Source organism: Silene latifolia, chromosome 5, assembly GCF_048544455.1.
Source record: "Silene latifolia isolate original U9 population chromosome 5, ASM4854445v1, whole genome shotgun sequence".
Taxonomy (NCBI): Eukaryota; Viridiplantae; Streptophyta; class Magnoliopsida; order Caryophyllales; family Caryophyllaceae; genus Silene; species Silene latifolia.
In genome coordinates this window covers 32936789-32950747 of record NC_133530.1, presented here as the reverse complement: position 1 = coordinate 32950747, position 13959 = coordinate 32936789, and the positions used below count along the sequence as shown (strand labels likewise).

General features: G+C 37.0%; 2 protein-coding genes across 5 annotated transcripts; both read left to right on the top strand.

Annotated features, from left to right (window-relative positions):
- The first annotated feature begins 690 nt into the window (after positions 1-690).
- On the top strand, positions 691-9008 carry LOC141657206 (WPP domain-interacting protein 1-like). 4 transcript variants are annotated; one of them, XM_074464358.1, is made up of 8 exons: positions 691-758; positions 1094-1126; positions 1251-1366; positions 3745-3853; positions 4679-4792; positions 5473-5539; positions 5641-6780; positions 8038-9008. In XM_074464358.1, exons 3-8 carry the CDS (start codon positions 1281-1283, stop codon positions 8682-8684), a joined length of 2163 nt encoding a protein of 720 aa, XP_074320459.1. In that variant the 5' UTR covers positions 691-758; positions 1094-1126; positions 1251-1280; the 3' UTR covers positions 8685-9008. The 4 variants fall into 4 exon arrangements, with proteins under 4 accessions (XP_074320459.1, XP_074320460.1, XP_074320458.1 ...); XM_074464359.1 differs by having other exon boundaries at positions 715-758; positions 1254-1366; XM_074464357.1 differs by having other exon boundaries at positions 730-1014; positions 1254-1366.
- Positions 9009-9118: 110 nt separating this feature from the next.
- On the top strand, positions 9119-12089 carry LOC141655190 (L-type lectin-domain containing receptor kinase IX.1-like). The gene is made up of 3 exons (XM_074462281.1): positions 9119-9262; positions 9953-11714; positions 11788-12089. Exons 1-3 carry the CDS (start codon positions 9119-9121, stop codon positions 12087-12089), a joined length of 2208 nt encoding a protein of 735 aa, XP_074318382.1.
- The last annotated feature ends 1870 nt before the right edge of the window (positions 12090-13959 follow it).

Sequence of the window (13959 nt, the reverse complement as noted above, 5' to 3'; positions counted from 1 at the left end):
AGAATAATTATCAAGCTCAATAACTTCGTAAAATAACTCAATAACTTGTAAAATAACTCAACAACTTTGTGTGAGAGCTCGATAACTTTGACGCGGTTGTACATAGCTCTTATACAACCAGTTGTAGGATAATACTTGTGGATTTTAATTGGATGAATGGGATTGGGTGAGTGAGAAATAGATAGGGAGGGTATGTAATTAATAAGGTTATATTGATCATTGCAAATTTACGTAAGACGATAAAATGACGTCGAGATGATAGTTACACAAAATCGTCACAAGAATGTAAATAAGTGAGAACGGTGTGGAATTTGTTGAAAGCTAAGTGGTTATCGGTAAAGTAGAACATAATAAATGATAAGTAGATTGTAAAAAATGGAATATAATAGGTGGTAAATTGTAATTTTGCCTTTTTTTTTACAAAGCGTCTTGCTTGTGACGAACAATATCCGTCACAAGTTGAAGACCTCTCACAATAAAGCAAGTGGGTTGACAAGTGGGAGGAAAAATGGAGCACCCATACATATTAAACTGCGTCTTGTGAGAGAAGACTATCCGTCTTGAACATGACGGATAGTCTTGCGTCTTGATGAGATTTTGCCTTTTTTTTATAAGAACAAGAAAACCGTCTACGTGGCTACGCCTACGCCTTATAGCAGCACGACCAAACCCGAAAACCGTCAGCCCAAACCTCTACAAGAAATGTTAATAACCGTTGTGTAAACTCCTCCCCGCACATGTGCTGACACACAGGACTGGTTCGTTTTCCCTCTCTTGTTCAAGTCACGTCATCTCCACCTCTTCATTTTCCCGACACACAAATAATTACACCCCATGCGACTCTCATTATTCAACCATCATCTTCTTAACCCTAATTATTACTTTTAATTAAATTCCCCAATCAATCAATTATTCTCCACATTCTGAATTCAATTCCCCCAATTTCATATGAAGATCAACGTCTTAACCCTCGATAAACAGATCATCACCTTAGATGTCGACCCCAATCATCTTGTACTTTCTCATTCTTTAACCCTAATTTCTCTCAATTTCCCCTCAATTACGCCTAATTTTATCAATTTTAATTTTTCAGGTTGGAGATATCAAAGCTTCGCTCAATGTCGAGGTATGATTAATAAATGGTTCATAATTGCAGTTTTTTTTTTTTTTTTTTTTTTTTTTTTTTTTTTTGTTTATGGTAAAAATTTGAGCTTGATTAAAGTTAAATGATGGTTTTACTGTTGTTACAGCAGCAAGAGCTTTTGTATGATGGGAAGGAGATGAAGAATGATGAAAAGTTGAGTGAAGTTGGTGTTCAAGAGGGTGATTTGATTGTAGTTGTGTCTGATTCTGCTCCCATTTCTAGGTAGTTCTTTTGTTTTGGTGCTATTTTTTTATTAATTCTGCTAAAAGTTGGATCTTTTTTTTTATGTAGTTAGTGTTAATTAGGACGATCTAGTTGATGCTGTAGTATAATTTTGGGTCCACTAAGTTCATTGTTATTGGAAGGATTACGTGGTAGGCTTACCCTTTCCCACCCCGAAATCCGTCGTCGTAGGAAACAGATCTTTGACTGGCTGTTAATGACTATAATTTGAGTTGGTATGAACCTTAGGAGTAAAAATGGAGGTTTAGTTGATGGGTTGTCGGTGTGTGTGGAAGTGGAGAGATAATGTTGTCCATTTTCGGAACTGAGCCATCGTGTGATCTTGGTTTCGGGATAGGATGTAACCTATCCTTCTTATCCGCTGCTGTTAGATGTGAATCTTGTGGTTTGAGTCTATATACTTAGATGCAGAGGCAAGTAGCAAGATTTGGGTACGTGACAGACATGGTTTTTTAGTGAAAAAAAATGAATGCCATTTTGCCTGTGTATATAGGACTCAACTAGCAAGGGCATAATACGCCCGATCATTTTTTTTTTCTTCATCTAGAACAATTTGATTGAAGTTCCAGGGTTTACTTACCTTTATTTTAAATTACACCCTTGGTCAAGATTCCTTGTTATTATCATGGTGTCTGTCCTCCTTGTTCTTAGAGCTATGTAATTTCTACTTCCCATATTACCTCACCCACCTGTTAATTGATACATGGCAGTTTAATATGGATGTGATACTTGACACTTCATTTTAAGCTGCAAACATGAGTTGGTTAATAATATTATTGAGCTCTGCTTTTGGACACATGATTATGTGGGATACTTTTAACTGAGCCGAAGTATATGGCCCAAGAGTAGAGGTGCCCAGAGGGTCCTTATTACGTTGAACACCTTGACCTGACATAGGAACCTTCATATGTCCTAAATTTTTTTTCTCCATATGGTGGTAATTGAGACTTGATATCCATTTTATCATCTCAAAGATAATTTCAAAAGCTAATATCATCCACCTTAGCCTTCTCACGAACATTGATGTTCCCTTTTCTGATCACACCAATTTGTTGTCTTACTCTGTCCTCCTCACCGCACAATTCTACACTCTCCATATCCACCCAAAGTTTCCTAGTCAAAAGATCATCTCAGGTCTTCTATGAAGCATTCAAGCGTCTTGCCTCACCATGCTTTATATCTTCATACTATGGAAAGTCTATTCTAAAGTAACAGGGAAATATTATAATTCATATACTGAACAATACTAATTACCAGTTTGCTATTGTCTATAACCATACCGTATCCAAAAGGACCAAAAGTAACAGGGAAAAGAGTAAAAGATTAATCTGTCTGCCTCTCAGATTTTTCTTTTCCGCCTTCTTGAAACCAGAACCTTCTTTACCATTTGCATACACGTCATATGTGCTATGTTTTGAGCCAATTTGCCTTTTGTTCATTTTCATTTCTATGACGTTGCCTATTTGTTCAACATTTGAATGTTGGCACATCATTGATCTGTTTTATCGATTTTTTGACTTTGCATGCATGGTGTTGAGATATCTTGCAAGACTTAGTGTTTAGCTCGATAACCAAAATGATTGATTCTAGTTGTTAGCTAAACTAGTTTAGATCCCGCACAATGCATGCACCATGGTACTTTTAGTTTTTAACTTTTTATGTATTACTTATAGATTAAATTTACACCTTTTTAATTTTCAAAATTCACTTCATTGTACTTTAATTTGAGAAAATAATTGGTCTGCATAACTAATCAAAAAACTTGAGTAATGTAATGAAATATGTATTTTAATGAAAGTATTCTTTTTTACTCGAAGCTAGTTATTTCATTTTATAATTTTTATCAATTTTTTTTAATTACTCTTTTTATCATTAAACTAATTATAATAACAGTTTATAGTGCTGTTTTATAGGAAGTATATTAAATCATTCTCTTATACTAACACCAATGAAAATTAACAACTTGTAGCTGATGGTTTCATACCAAATTTATTTTATTCTAATTAAAAAATTATAGTTTAGAATTTGATTGTAAAATATAGTTTCATGAAAAGGTTAATAAAGGGGTAAAAGTTTAATGAAAGAAAATCAAATTTCATTTGTTTCCTTATTTAGTGGAGTGCATTTTAGAGGGAAAATATTTAGGCTTTCTTATTCTCTTAGTTTATAGGGGGATGAGGATTGAGGAGGTCATGAGATGGAGGAGATGCATTTAAAAGGCGTGCTACATTTTATTTTTCACATTACTGCATTATACTCCGTATATGCTGAATTGTTGTACTGTACATGGCATGCACAGTCAGATACTCTTTTGAGAATCATGATTTTACTTTACTCTGAACTTTTGATAATGTCAGTTCATCTACAACTGAGCTGGGCCTCAATCCAGATGGATCGTCTATGAACCTTGCAGCATTTCAGCATAAGATACTGCATAATTCTAATCTTGTGGCTCATCTTATTCAGGTATACCTATTTCTTTTATCTTCATTTTTTTCTTAAACTTTGCTTTCAAGTTAAATGATGAGGTACAAAAGTCAGTATGGTATGTAAGTATGGTTCAGGTTCCCTTGTTTCTTGAAGATTGGTTTGAAACATGAAAAAGCATTCAGAATGAAATTTGATCTCACTTTTAGCGCAATAGCGGTACTGGTGTATTGTTGCGTAAAAAGTAAAAACTAGTGAGGCTCTTGTGCTGGGGATGGGAAGGAAGACGTTTCACCAGCAATGGAGAAAAGGGTCTTTGGCAGGGTTGTGGGAGGAAAATTCAAGACTGGGAGGGAAATTTGAGAGCATGGCTGAGGAGTAAGGATTTAGCGTATCTAGAAGTTTGATGCTTGCCTTCCAATGCAGTGTGTAGTGATTTCTGTACTGACCAAGGAGTTGATTAGTGCCCTTGCACCATACCAACTCTCTCTAGAGATTCAGCTGTTTTTACTAGCTAGTTGCTTGCAGTTTCTTGTATTTGTGAGATATTTCTGCTTCTAAGTGAACCGAGTACCATGAACGTTCAAGATGATTGCTTTTATTGATAGGCTTTGAAGTTTCTTACGCCTTGGATTCCTTTGGTGTATCCTTTAGTGTAAGCTTGTATATGGAATTAGAAATTTAGAATTACTCCTTGAAGCTTCTTAAATGGAATAATTTCTTTTAGTACATATTATGTAAATTTAAAGAAAGGTAGCACCCAATGTGAAGTTGAAGTGGTCCGGATTAATTTCTTTTAGTACTCCTTGAAGCTGTTATTGATGGCAACTTTTCTTACCGTTGTATTCGGGGTGCATTTTGCAGAGTTATCCGGAATTTGCTCAAGCAATTGCGGAGAATGATCATAATCGTCTACAAGCATTGTTGAGGCAACATCATCAGCAAATAGAACAAATTTGTCAAAGGGATGGGGAACTTGTAAGTAGCGTGTGCCGGTTGTTTTCTCTCTTCTATTCTATTCAGCCACATTTGAGTGATTTGCATATTGATGTTAATGGTGCGATAAACTTATTTAACAAACTTCCTGAGGTAGTTATGTTTTCTCATTATCGTGCTATCTGTATTGGCAAAAATATTTTTGGTAAGTAATGATCTCTCGAACAAAAACCATGGGAAAATTTGCCAACTATTTCTGTTACCTGTTTACATTTCATCTTTTGCATAACGTAAGATGCTTAGTCGCATCTGTTGATCATCCCTGCCACATGCCTTGGGCTCTTTAAAATTCTTTAAAATCGAACATTATTTTTCGAAAATAAATTCGCATATCAATTGGTGGTTTCATAACTATCGTTTTTTGGTCGTTATTAGAAAAAGATTGTACCCATATTACAGTACCTATCTAGTTGCTTTCAGACCTTGAAATTGTGATTTGTGATTTCGTGGGGGTTATTACTTGACATTTTGTAAACCTCGTACTGCAAGATATTTACATCGTTCTCATTAATGTAATGAAGTATAAGTATTATGTCTGGCCCGTTTCTTAACAGAAGCTATTTATATTACTTCACTAAACAAGGCTTAATATGGCAGCCGACAAAGCGCTTCTCTCTCTAACTCGCTCTTTTGTTTCTTCCTTCCTTTTCCTTTATTGGCAGGGTATCACTAATTTCGAGGATGCACCAAGAAATGTTGAAGGAGAAGCCTGTCTTGCGGCTTTGCCGGGTAAGAATTTCTCATAAACTTGCCTTTTTTTTATCTTTTTGGAAAAAAAAAAATCTTTTGTTGATCTTACATGTATCATATTATGCTGTGATTTTCATCAGAAACGGAGGCTTCTTCTCATTTGCTTGATGAAGAGAGGTTCTCAAAGCAAGAACCTGTTGACAGCAATGATGAAGTGAATGAGGAAGTCGAGATACAAGTAAATGGTGGCTCTACTCATGCAGAGAAGAATGATCATACTCCTCATGATCATCATATTCTCAATTCAAGTAATAAGGAGTCATCAATCGCATCCATTCAAAAGTTGGGTTCCATTGATCACAATGACTCCAACTTTTTTGCTTCCCATGAACATGTAGATGACATGTCCGCTAACAATTCCAAAGGGACAGAAGCTGTAAATTCGGAGCTACTGCCTTTCTCCCCAAACTCTCCTCAAACTACCAAGGGACATGGACTTAAAAAGTGGCGAAGAATTAGAAGAGAGTTCACCAAGGAATCAACCTCCAATGTAGATTCTACTAAAGTGCTGAAAAGAGGGTCCTCAAACATTTTAGAAGTAAAGAAATCAAATGATGGCTCAGTCTCATCCACTTGTGCATTTGTTAATAGTCCAGGACACGTGGATTTGTTTTCCAACCCTACTCCAAGCTCAAGTTACCCAGTTGCCCTTGGTACTACATTTAGCGCAGGGGCTGATGACAGTGACGATAGGAGTAGCAAATCATCAACAGCTGCTAGTGCTCCCAAGTATAAGCATGATCATCAGCGGGAGAAGCATAGGTTAAAGAATGTGAGTGGTCGGCATTTGAATAGCTCGGGTCAACGGTCTCAATTAGCCAAAGGTAACTCCCAGGTTGACACTAGTAAGAAACCCCGAGGTGAAAGAATTAATGTCGAGAAAGAAAATTCACTTTCTAGCATGGAATCTGATTCGAGGAGTTATAGTTCTGTGTTTAGAAGGGGTTCTTCTTCTGTAAATAGCGATCAAGTTCAAAGTGGTAACTACAATGAAGAAGATGATAATGATCATCTAGCTAGTGAAGTGCAGGCTTACAAAAAACTTTTAGCTGCTGCAGCTGGTCATAGAAAAAATGGCAATGTTTCACCGGATCGTTCAGTCGAATTGTCATGCAGTGCTACTATGTGTCAAAGTAAGGATCAGCAGGTATCAAGAGACTGTGAGCCACTAATCAACTCCATTATGCTTCTACAGTCTGCTCAAGAAGCGCTTGAAAGAGGTATGCTTTCAACGTTTGGACAATTTATGTGTGCTTTTGCTGTTTACTTTATTGATTTACTGTTTACACAGATATATCCAGTTCGCATCACAATATTTTCTGTGTATGGTCTCTAATTTACTTTGAAGTTTGAATACAGTCATAATGCCTTTATAATGTACCAGAGTGTTTCTTCCTGTTTATCTCATCATAGACTGGATGATCTGCCTAAAATTCGAGAATTGAATTTACGTCTTCTAAATATACCTGATTAGTATTGCAATGTCCGGAGTAGAAGCATTTTATGGGGTGATGGTTATAATAAATTATGGTTGCCCATATGGGTCAGAACTTAAGACCTATGGTATTCAGAGGGGTAAGGGCATTTTCGAAGGTGGGGAGGGTTGATGGGTTCGTGGAAGGGAAGGAGTGAGGTGTCACTGGTGGTTTGCTAGGGTGATCGAAAATGTGATTGGTGGAGGGGAGGTGTTGTTAATGGAGGAGAGAAAGATTGGATCGTGTGTGTTGTGAAGGAATAGGTAAGGTAAATTAGGATTACGGTAGGTTAATTGTGATTTAGGTGGGGTTGGATTATGTTACTTGGGCATTTTAATTTTTAATGGTGTAGGTTCTGGTTTTAACTTTTAAGTGAGTGACAATGGATGTAAATAATGAAAATATAACCACGACACTTTGGTCTTATCATTCATTTGTTTCACTACATATTCTGTTTTTAGTCCATTCATTTGAATTCCCTTCTTTCTTTTAGTCCATTGAGTCAGATTCACTAGGTTTCTTTTACGGAAGGAAGCAACACGATTGCAACTTATCTCAGTTATTTGCATTGTAATTGGAAAACTTGTCTTAAACAAGAGAAGTTGGCGTTTGTACCCTTTTTATTTTGCTGCTCCTTAAATACGACCGGAGGGAGTTCGTGCTAAAAGCTTACCAAATTAGGAAATAGGGAATAAGTGGCGACTCATCCCAATCAGGAAATAGGAAACAAAATCCAAACTTTGAGTGATACCGTTCGTAAATTATGAAGAAAAAAAAAGGCTTCTTTAATAAGAGATACGGAGTAGTATTGTTTTTGGAGTTTCTCTCCTTGTGTTTCTCGTTCATTTGCCTTAGCATGCAACCTATTTTTATTTGCTCTGGACTCGTCCAATTGTGGAGACCAAATTGTTGTATACTCGTATATGCTTTTGCTGCACCTTGTAAAAGTTCTCAAGTTGTCTAGAAACAATTATGAAAGCCTTGTGTGTGCAACTCTTGCAGAAGTTCAATTGTTCAAGGAGATTGGTAAGGGTGTCCATTCTTTGTGTGATGACTCGAGCACGGCGACAGGTGTGGATCACCGTTACAGCTCAAATGAAGAGTTTGACTATGTCCAAACCCTTGAAAACCAGCTGGAAGAAGCACAAGTTAGGCTCAAAGAAAAAGATCTAAAGGTAATTGAACTTAAAAAGATGGTGAAAACAATGATTATGAAGTCATCACCTCAAGCTGATGAAAGAGGCCCCATTGAGTTTCAGCGCAACCTGTGGCAAGAGATGGAAGCCGAGCTAGAAAACGTCTTTAAACTAAAAGTCGAAGCTGAAGTTCAGCATGTTGTGATGACGGGGTCTAGAAAAGATTTAGGTGTTCTCATTGAGGATCAAATCAAGTTTCTGAGGGACCAAAATTTTGTTGCGTCCCGGAAATTGATTGCAGACGTTAGAAATGAAGGTTCTATTCTAAAGAGTCAATCTAAGTTGGTTAACTTAGATACAGATATGACAGAAGATGAAAAACTTCAGGATATGCGAAGCCGGATTGGTAAATATAGTTCATACCTTGTTATACAATTGGTGTTCTTCGTCATAGTAGTTGGTGTATTTCTCTTGCGAGCATTGCCAAAATCAGCCACTGTTGTACCCACATAGTGTTTGGGATGCTCCTGTGTTTTGTAGGTGAAGTTCGGTTTTCTTGTCTCTATTTATCTACTGTATTTTAGTTTTTTTTTTTATATTTTTTTTGTAATGCTGTCTTGTTATTTCTCTCGGAATATATTTGTTAGACCTTGATTTTGGGATGTAATGTGGGTTGTTAAGGTCATGGTATAGATGTTTGTCAGCTTTTGATTAATGGTGTAACAGTCGTGTAACTTTTTTGATTAGTGGTGTATAACTCGCAAACCAGTATTAATGTGTAAAAAAGGCTCGTATTTGACCTTAAATGATACTCCCTTCGTTCCAGTCTTTTGTTTACCTTTGTTTTTGCCACAAATATCAAGGGAAGTGGAGGAGATTATTTGGGGTTATTGTTATTGGATGAGAAGTGAACAATAATGAATGTGGAAATGAAAGAGAGACAAAAAATGGAGTTCGGTCTGTCTATGGCTAGGCAAATGGAGCTATCTCATGTGGTGCTCGAATCGGATTACCTGTTGCTGATCATTATGTTGAAATCGAAGGAGGTAGTTGATTACCTGTTGCTGATCATTATGTTGAAATCGAAGGAGGTACCTGCTAACTACCTTGGGAATATGTTTGGATAGCTATTTTGCGGTTGTCGAGTTTAGTTTTGTATGGCGCACCTCCGTCCTCTTGTTTATTCGACCAGAATATGGGTAAACTCGGGACCTGAGGTGGTTGCTAATTTTGTTGAGTCGGATGCCCGCTTTGTTTCGGAATAAAATATAAATCTTTTCTCTCAAAAAAAATGGAGTAGGTAAACAAATGAATTTACCCATTTGAAGCATGCCCAGTATTAGATTGGTAAACAAATGAAAGAGACCCAAAGAAATGAGTGGGTAAACAAATAACAAGGACGGAGAGAATACTTTATAAGATATATCAGAGCCGTCTAATAACAATTCAAAATGTTGTTAGAAGACAGACACAACTTTTTTTTTTATTTTTTTTTTTTATTTTTTTTTTTTAATTTGCTACGGAGTACTTGTTAGTTGTTTCGAGTGAAACATCAAACAATGGGTTACAGTTGACTACTTGAGAAGGATTGAAGGGGACGAGTATTATAACAAAATGTCGACAAGTGCTGAAAATTGTTCTTAGTTGAGACTTTATCAATTCAATAGTAGTATTCCTTGTTAAACTTGTATGGCCAGTTCACAGGAGACCCAGACAGATTGAAAAAGTCTTTATTAATCATAGCTGCTTTGATTATATATGAAACATTTTATTTGCTGCAGGAAAATCCAAGTAATTTCCATTACCTGCTCGATTTTCTTTCATCAAATTATTATCAAACTTCTCCAAAAATGGATCATATAAATCCCAGCAGCTTATGTTTATCTCATTTTTTAGCAAAAATGATTCAAATTTATGTCTTTCAAGTTACGCTTCTCTTGTTATTGTTTACTTCGAGTACAATATCATTGTCCTTCAATTTAACTAATTTTGAGCCAAATGGCGACATTATCTTCTTGAACGATTCGTTTGCTTCCAGTGGAGTGATTCAGTTAACAAACAATCAACAAGATTTATCCTCCCTTGGAAGCAGCGTTGGCAGAGCGTATTACTTTCGACCAGTTCAGCTTTGGGACAAAAACAAGAACAAGGTCACCGATTTTACAACTCATTTTTCATTCATCATCAAAGCGGTTGATAACACTTCTAAGTACGGTGATGGTCTCTCGTTTTATCTTGCACCTGTAAACTCTTTAGTTCCTGACAACTCAACTGGTGGGTATCTCGGATTAGTTTCTCCACAATCATTTGATGATACAGCCAAAAACACCTTTGTAGCTGTTGAGTTCGACAGCTACGAGAATTTTTGGGACCCAAGTCCTAATCATGTTGGTATAAATGTCAATTCCATAGTTTCAGTTGCTAATGTCACCTGGAAGAGTAGCATCAACGACGGCCGAAAAGCGAATGCTTGGGTAACATATAATTCTTCTACAAGGAATCTAAGTGTTTTCCTAACTTATGCTGATAACCCTGTTTTTGGTGGCAATTCTAGCCTTTCTTATATTATTGACCTTCGCACTTACTTGCCTGAAAAAATCCAAGTTGGTTTCTCTGCTTCTACTGGTCAAAGTACCGAGATTCATAACATTCTTTCTTGGGACTTCAACTCATCCTTGCCAGATGCCATTGATAACCCAAAAGCTGGATTGATTGCTGGCGTCGTGGTGGGTATTTTCGTCTTACTTGTAGGTTTGGGCATAGTTGGATTTTTTTGTAGGAGGAGACGGGTCCCAAGAAGGAGTACTGAAAATGATGAAATTGATTTCAGTGAGGACGATGATGATGACTTTGAGAGAGGTACCGGGCCTAGGAGGTTTACCTATCAGGAACTTAGTCGAGCGACCAACAACTTTGCCTTGGAAGGGAAGCTAGGAGAGGGAGGTTTTGGAGGGGTTTACTCCGGTCGTTTGTTGGGTGACCCTAGTAGAGAAATTGCGGTAAAGAGGATATCAAGTGGATCCAAACAAGGCAAAAAGGAATATGTATCAGAAGTGAAGGTTATTAGCCGATTGAGGCATAGGAATTTGGTTCAGCTTCTCGGGTGGTCCCATGATCGAGGTGAATTTCTACTTGTTTACGAGTTTATGCCGAATGGAAGTCTTGACTACCATCTTTATGGCCGCGTACAGGTTGCATTGCCATGGACAGTTAGGTACAAAGTCGCCCATGGATTGGCATCGGCCTTGCTGTATCTCCATGAAGAATGGGAGCAATGTGTAGTACATAGAGACATCAAATCGAGTAATGTCATGCTTGATTCGAATTTCAATGCAAAACTCGGAGATTTTGGGCTAGCAAGATTAGTTGATCACGGCTTAACTGGATCACAGACAACCGTTTTAGCCGGTACTCTAGGCTACATGGCCCCAGAATGTCTCGTCACAGGAAAGGCAAACAAACAATCTGATGTTTACAGTTTTGGTGTGGTTGCCCTTGAAATTTCTTGTGGAAGGCGGCCTGTCGAGTCCAATTTAGAGCCAAGTAAGGTCCGGATGATAGAATGGGTATGGACCCTCTATGGGAAAGGTATTCTTCTGAAGGCTGTCCAATTTAGAGCCAAGTAAGGTCCGGATGATAGAATGGGTATGGACCCTCTATGGGAAAGGTATTCTTCTGAAGGCTGTCGATGAACGACTCGAAGGAGTCTTTGATGCAATGCAAATTGAATGCTTAATGGTTGTCGGTCTGTGGTGTTGTCATCCAGACCACAGTCAAAGACCTTCCATTAGACAAGTTCTAAATGTTTTAAACAAGGATTCTCCTTTGCCAATTCTACCCTCAAAGCTACCCGTTCCTACCTATTTTGCGCCTCCTACGAATATGAATGTATTCTCGACTGACTCCTCGTCCATGTAATCAGGCAGCACTGCCACCACAAGCTCTTTATCTCCGTCAGATCTAGCTGGCACTACCCCTTTTGTTCCTGAAAGCCAGTGTGTGATTAACTTACTTTTGTAACTTGTTTATTTACATTTTTCATTTGTTCTATTATTTGCTGTTGTAAATATTGAGAATGTAAAATATTGTTTATTTTCGACGAATGATATTGAATTGCACACACATCCCAAATTTCCCATCAACAACAGCACATATATATAGTTACACAATTGTAGATTTGTAACTATGGTAATGATTTGCATGAAGGGTTGCAACCCTTGACAAATGTAGTTATGGTATGATGAATATGTAGTTATGGTAATGATTTGAATAAATGATATGTCATTTGTTGTCCTTTTCCATTTTGGGGTGTCTCAATCATTTGTTGTCCTTTCTATTTTAGGATTGCATTTGATGAACAATTTGATCATTCATACTCAATTTCATCCACATGTCATTTAGTAATTGGTCATTTCCTCTTTCCTTGGTCTTTGTGCCAAAACGAAAGGACAACAAATGACCGGGACGGAGGGAGTATTCAGTAAATTGGTTGCTAAATTGAACTCACTCCTCCACCTAGGAGGCGGGGGTGAGGGACGTGAGTGGATGAAGGTGGTGATTTGCTGGTGGGTGGGAGAGCAGGGTGGATGAAAAGGAGGGACAACAAAAAATTGTGGCAAGGGTAAATAGGTAATTATAACCACGTTTTGATAACAAAATTGATTCAAAGCCAAAGATAAATAATTAGAGCCATCGTTCTTAAACTCCCGATTTGGATCGTAGGATCTTACAATTTTATGTTTTAAAATGTAGTGACCGATCCCGATCCTAGTAGGATCTTACGATTCAACTTATCAAAAAACTTTTTTTTTTAAAGTAAAATCTTAACCGGATCCTGCGATTATACATCCCTGATTCTGCATTATAAACATTTTCATTTTTTCGGTTACGCCCTCTGGTGTGCATTGGATAAACCCCCGAATATACGTAATAGCTTGCAAAGCACGTATATCAGGTCAACCACTGGGTTATCATGCCCGAACTCTAAAAGGCTTATTCTCAAACAATGGGTTGTACACTTGTACCCTTATTAAAATAATTTTAGTTTTCATTATTTTTTCAATAAGCAATATGATTAAAATATAATTTAATTTTTTAAGAACCGGTAAAAATAGACCGCGTAAATTAGTTTTGATTCGTGTTTTGGCCATGACCGGACTCATATTTTACTTGACCTCATATTCTGACATACATACTTGACCCATTTGACGAACCTTGTTTTCTTGGGCTGAAAAGACCTGAGTTGAACCGAACTTAACTTAATTTAATGGAGTTGAATTGAGTGAAGCTGAACAAAATTTAGCTAAACGGAAATCATCGAGCAAAATTAAATAGTAAGCCTTAAGATCCACTAGAAACGTTGACTTAAATGCAGGTGGATTTTCTCAAGTGATCACTGATATTACACTTCCGTCGCTGGGTGTGGAAAAACCATATGAAAATGTAACCTTAAGGCCAATGTTACACTTCTAGTTCAAATAACTACTAGTTTTATTCCCGTGCAAAAAATGCACGGGTCATAATAGCAGACACTATTATTAGATACATGAACATATAATTAAGCGTGATTAAGCGTTCAATACTGTGACAATATAAATAGTCCATATTTGAAGATTTGAATATCAGATAATAAACAACTGTATTTTGTTAGAATTATATTAAATGCATTTGACGTGTTAGACACATTAACTGTATGTAAAATTGTAAATTGCAACAGTTATGTAAATTGTGACATTTTAACTTATGTTTTACCATAAGCAATTAAAATAGAAATAAAAGATAGAAATAG

Bases quoted from the DNA above. Each gene is read 5' to 3' on its own strand.
- LOC141657206 (XM_074464356.1), top strand. From the start codon at position 949: ATGAAGATCAACGTCTTAACCCTCGATAAACAGATCATCACCTTAGAT. The intron at 1,015-1,093 runs GTACTTTCTCAT...TTAATTTTTCAG, and splicing joins ATGTCGACCCCAATCATCTT to GTTGGAGATATCAAAGCTTC. The intron at 3,854-4,678 runs GTATACCTATTT...TGCATTTTGCAG, and splicing joins TTGTGGCTCATCTTATTCAG to AGTTATCCGGAATTTGCTCA.
- LOC141655190 (XM_074462281.1), top strand. From the start codon at position 9,119: ATGGAGTTCGGTCTGTCTATGGCTAGGCAAATGGAGCTATCTCATGTG. The intron at 9,263-9,952 runs GTACCTGCTAAC...TATTTGCTGCAG, and splicing joins TTATGTTGAAATCGAAGGAG to GAAAATCCAAGTAATTTCCA. The intron at 11,715-11,787 runs GTAAGGTCCGGA...TGTCCAATTTAG, and splicing joins CGAGTCCAATTTAGAGCCAA to AGCCAAGTAAGGTCCGGATG.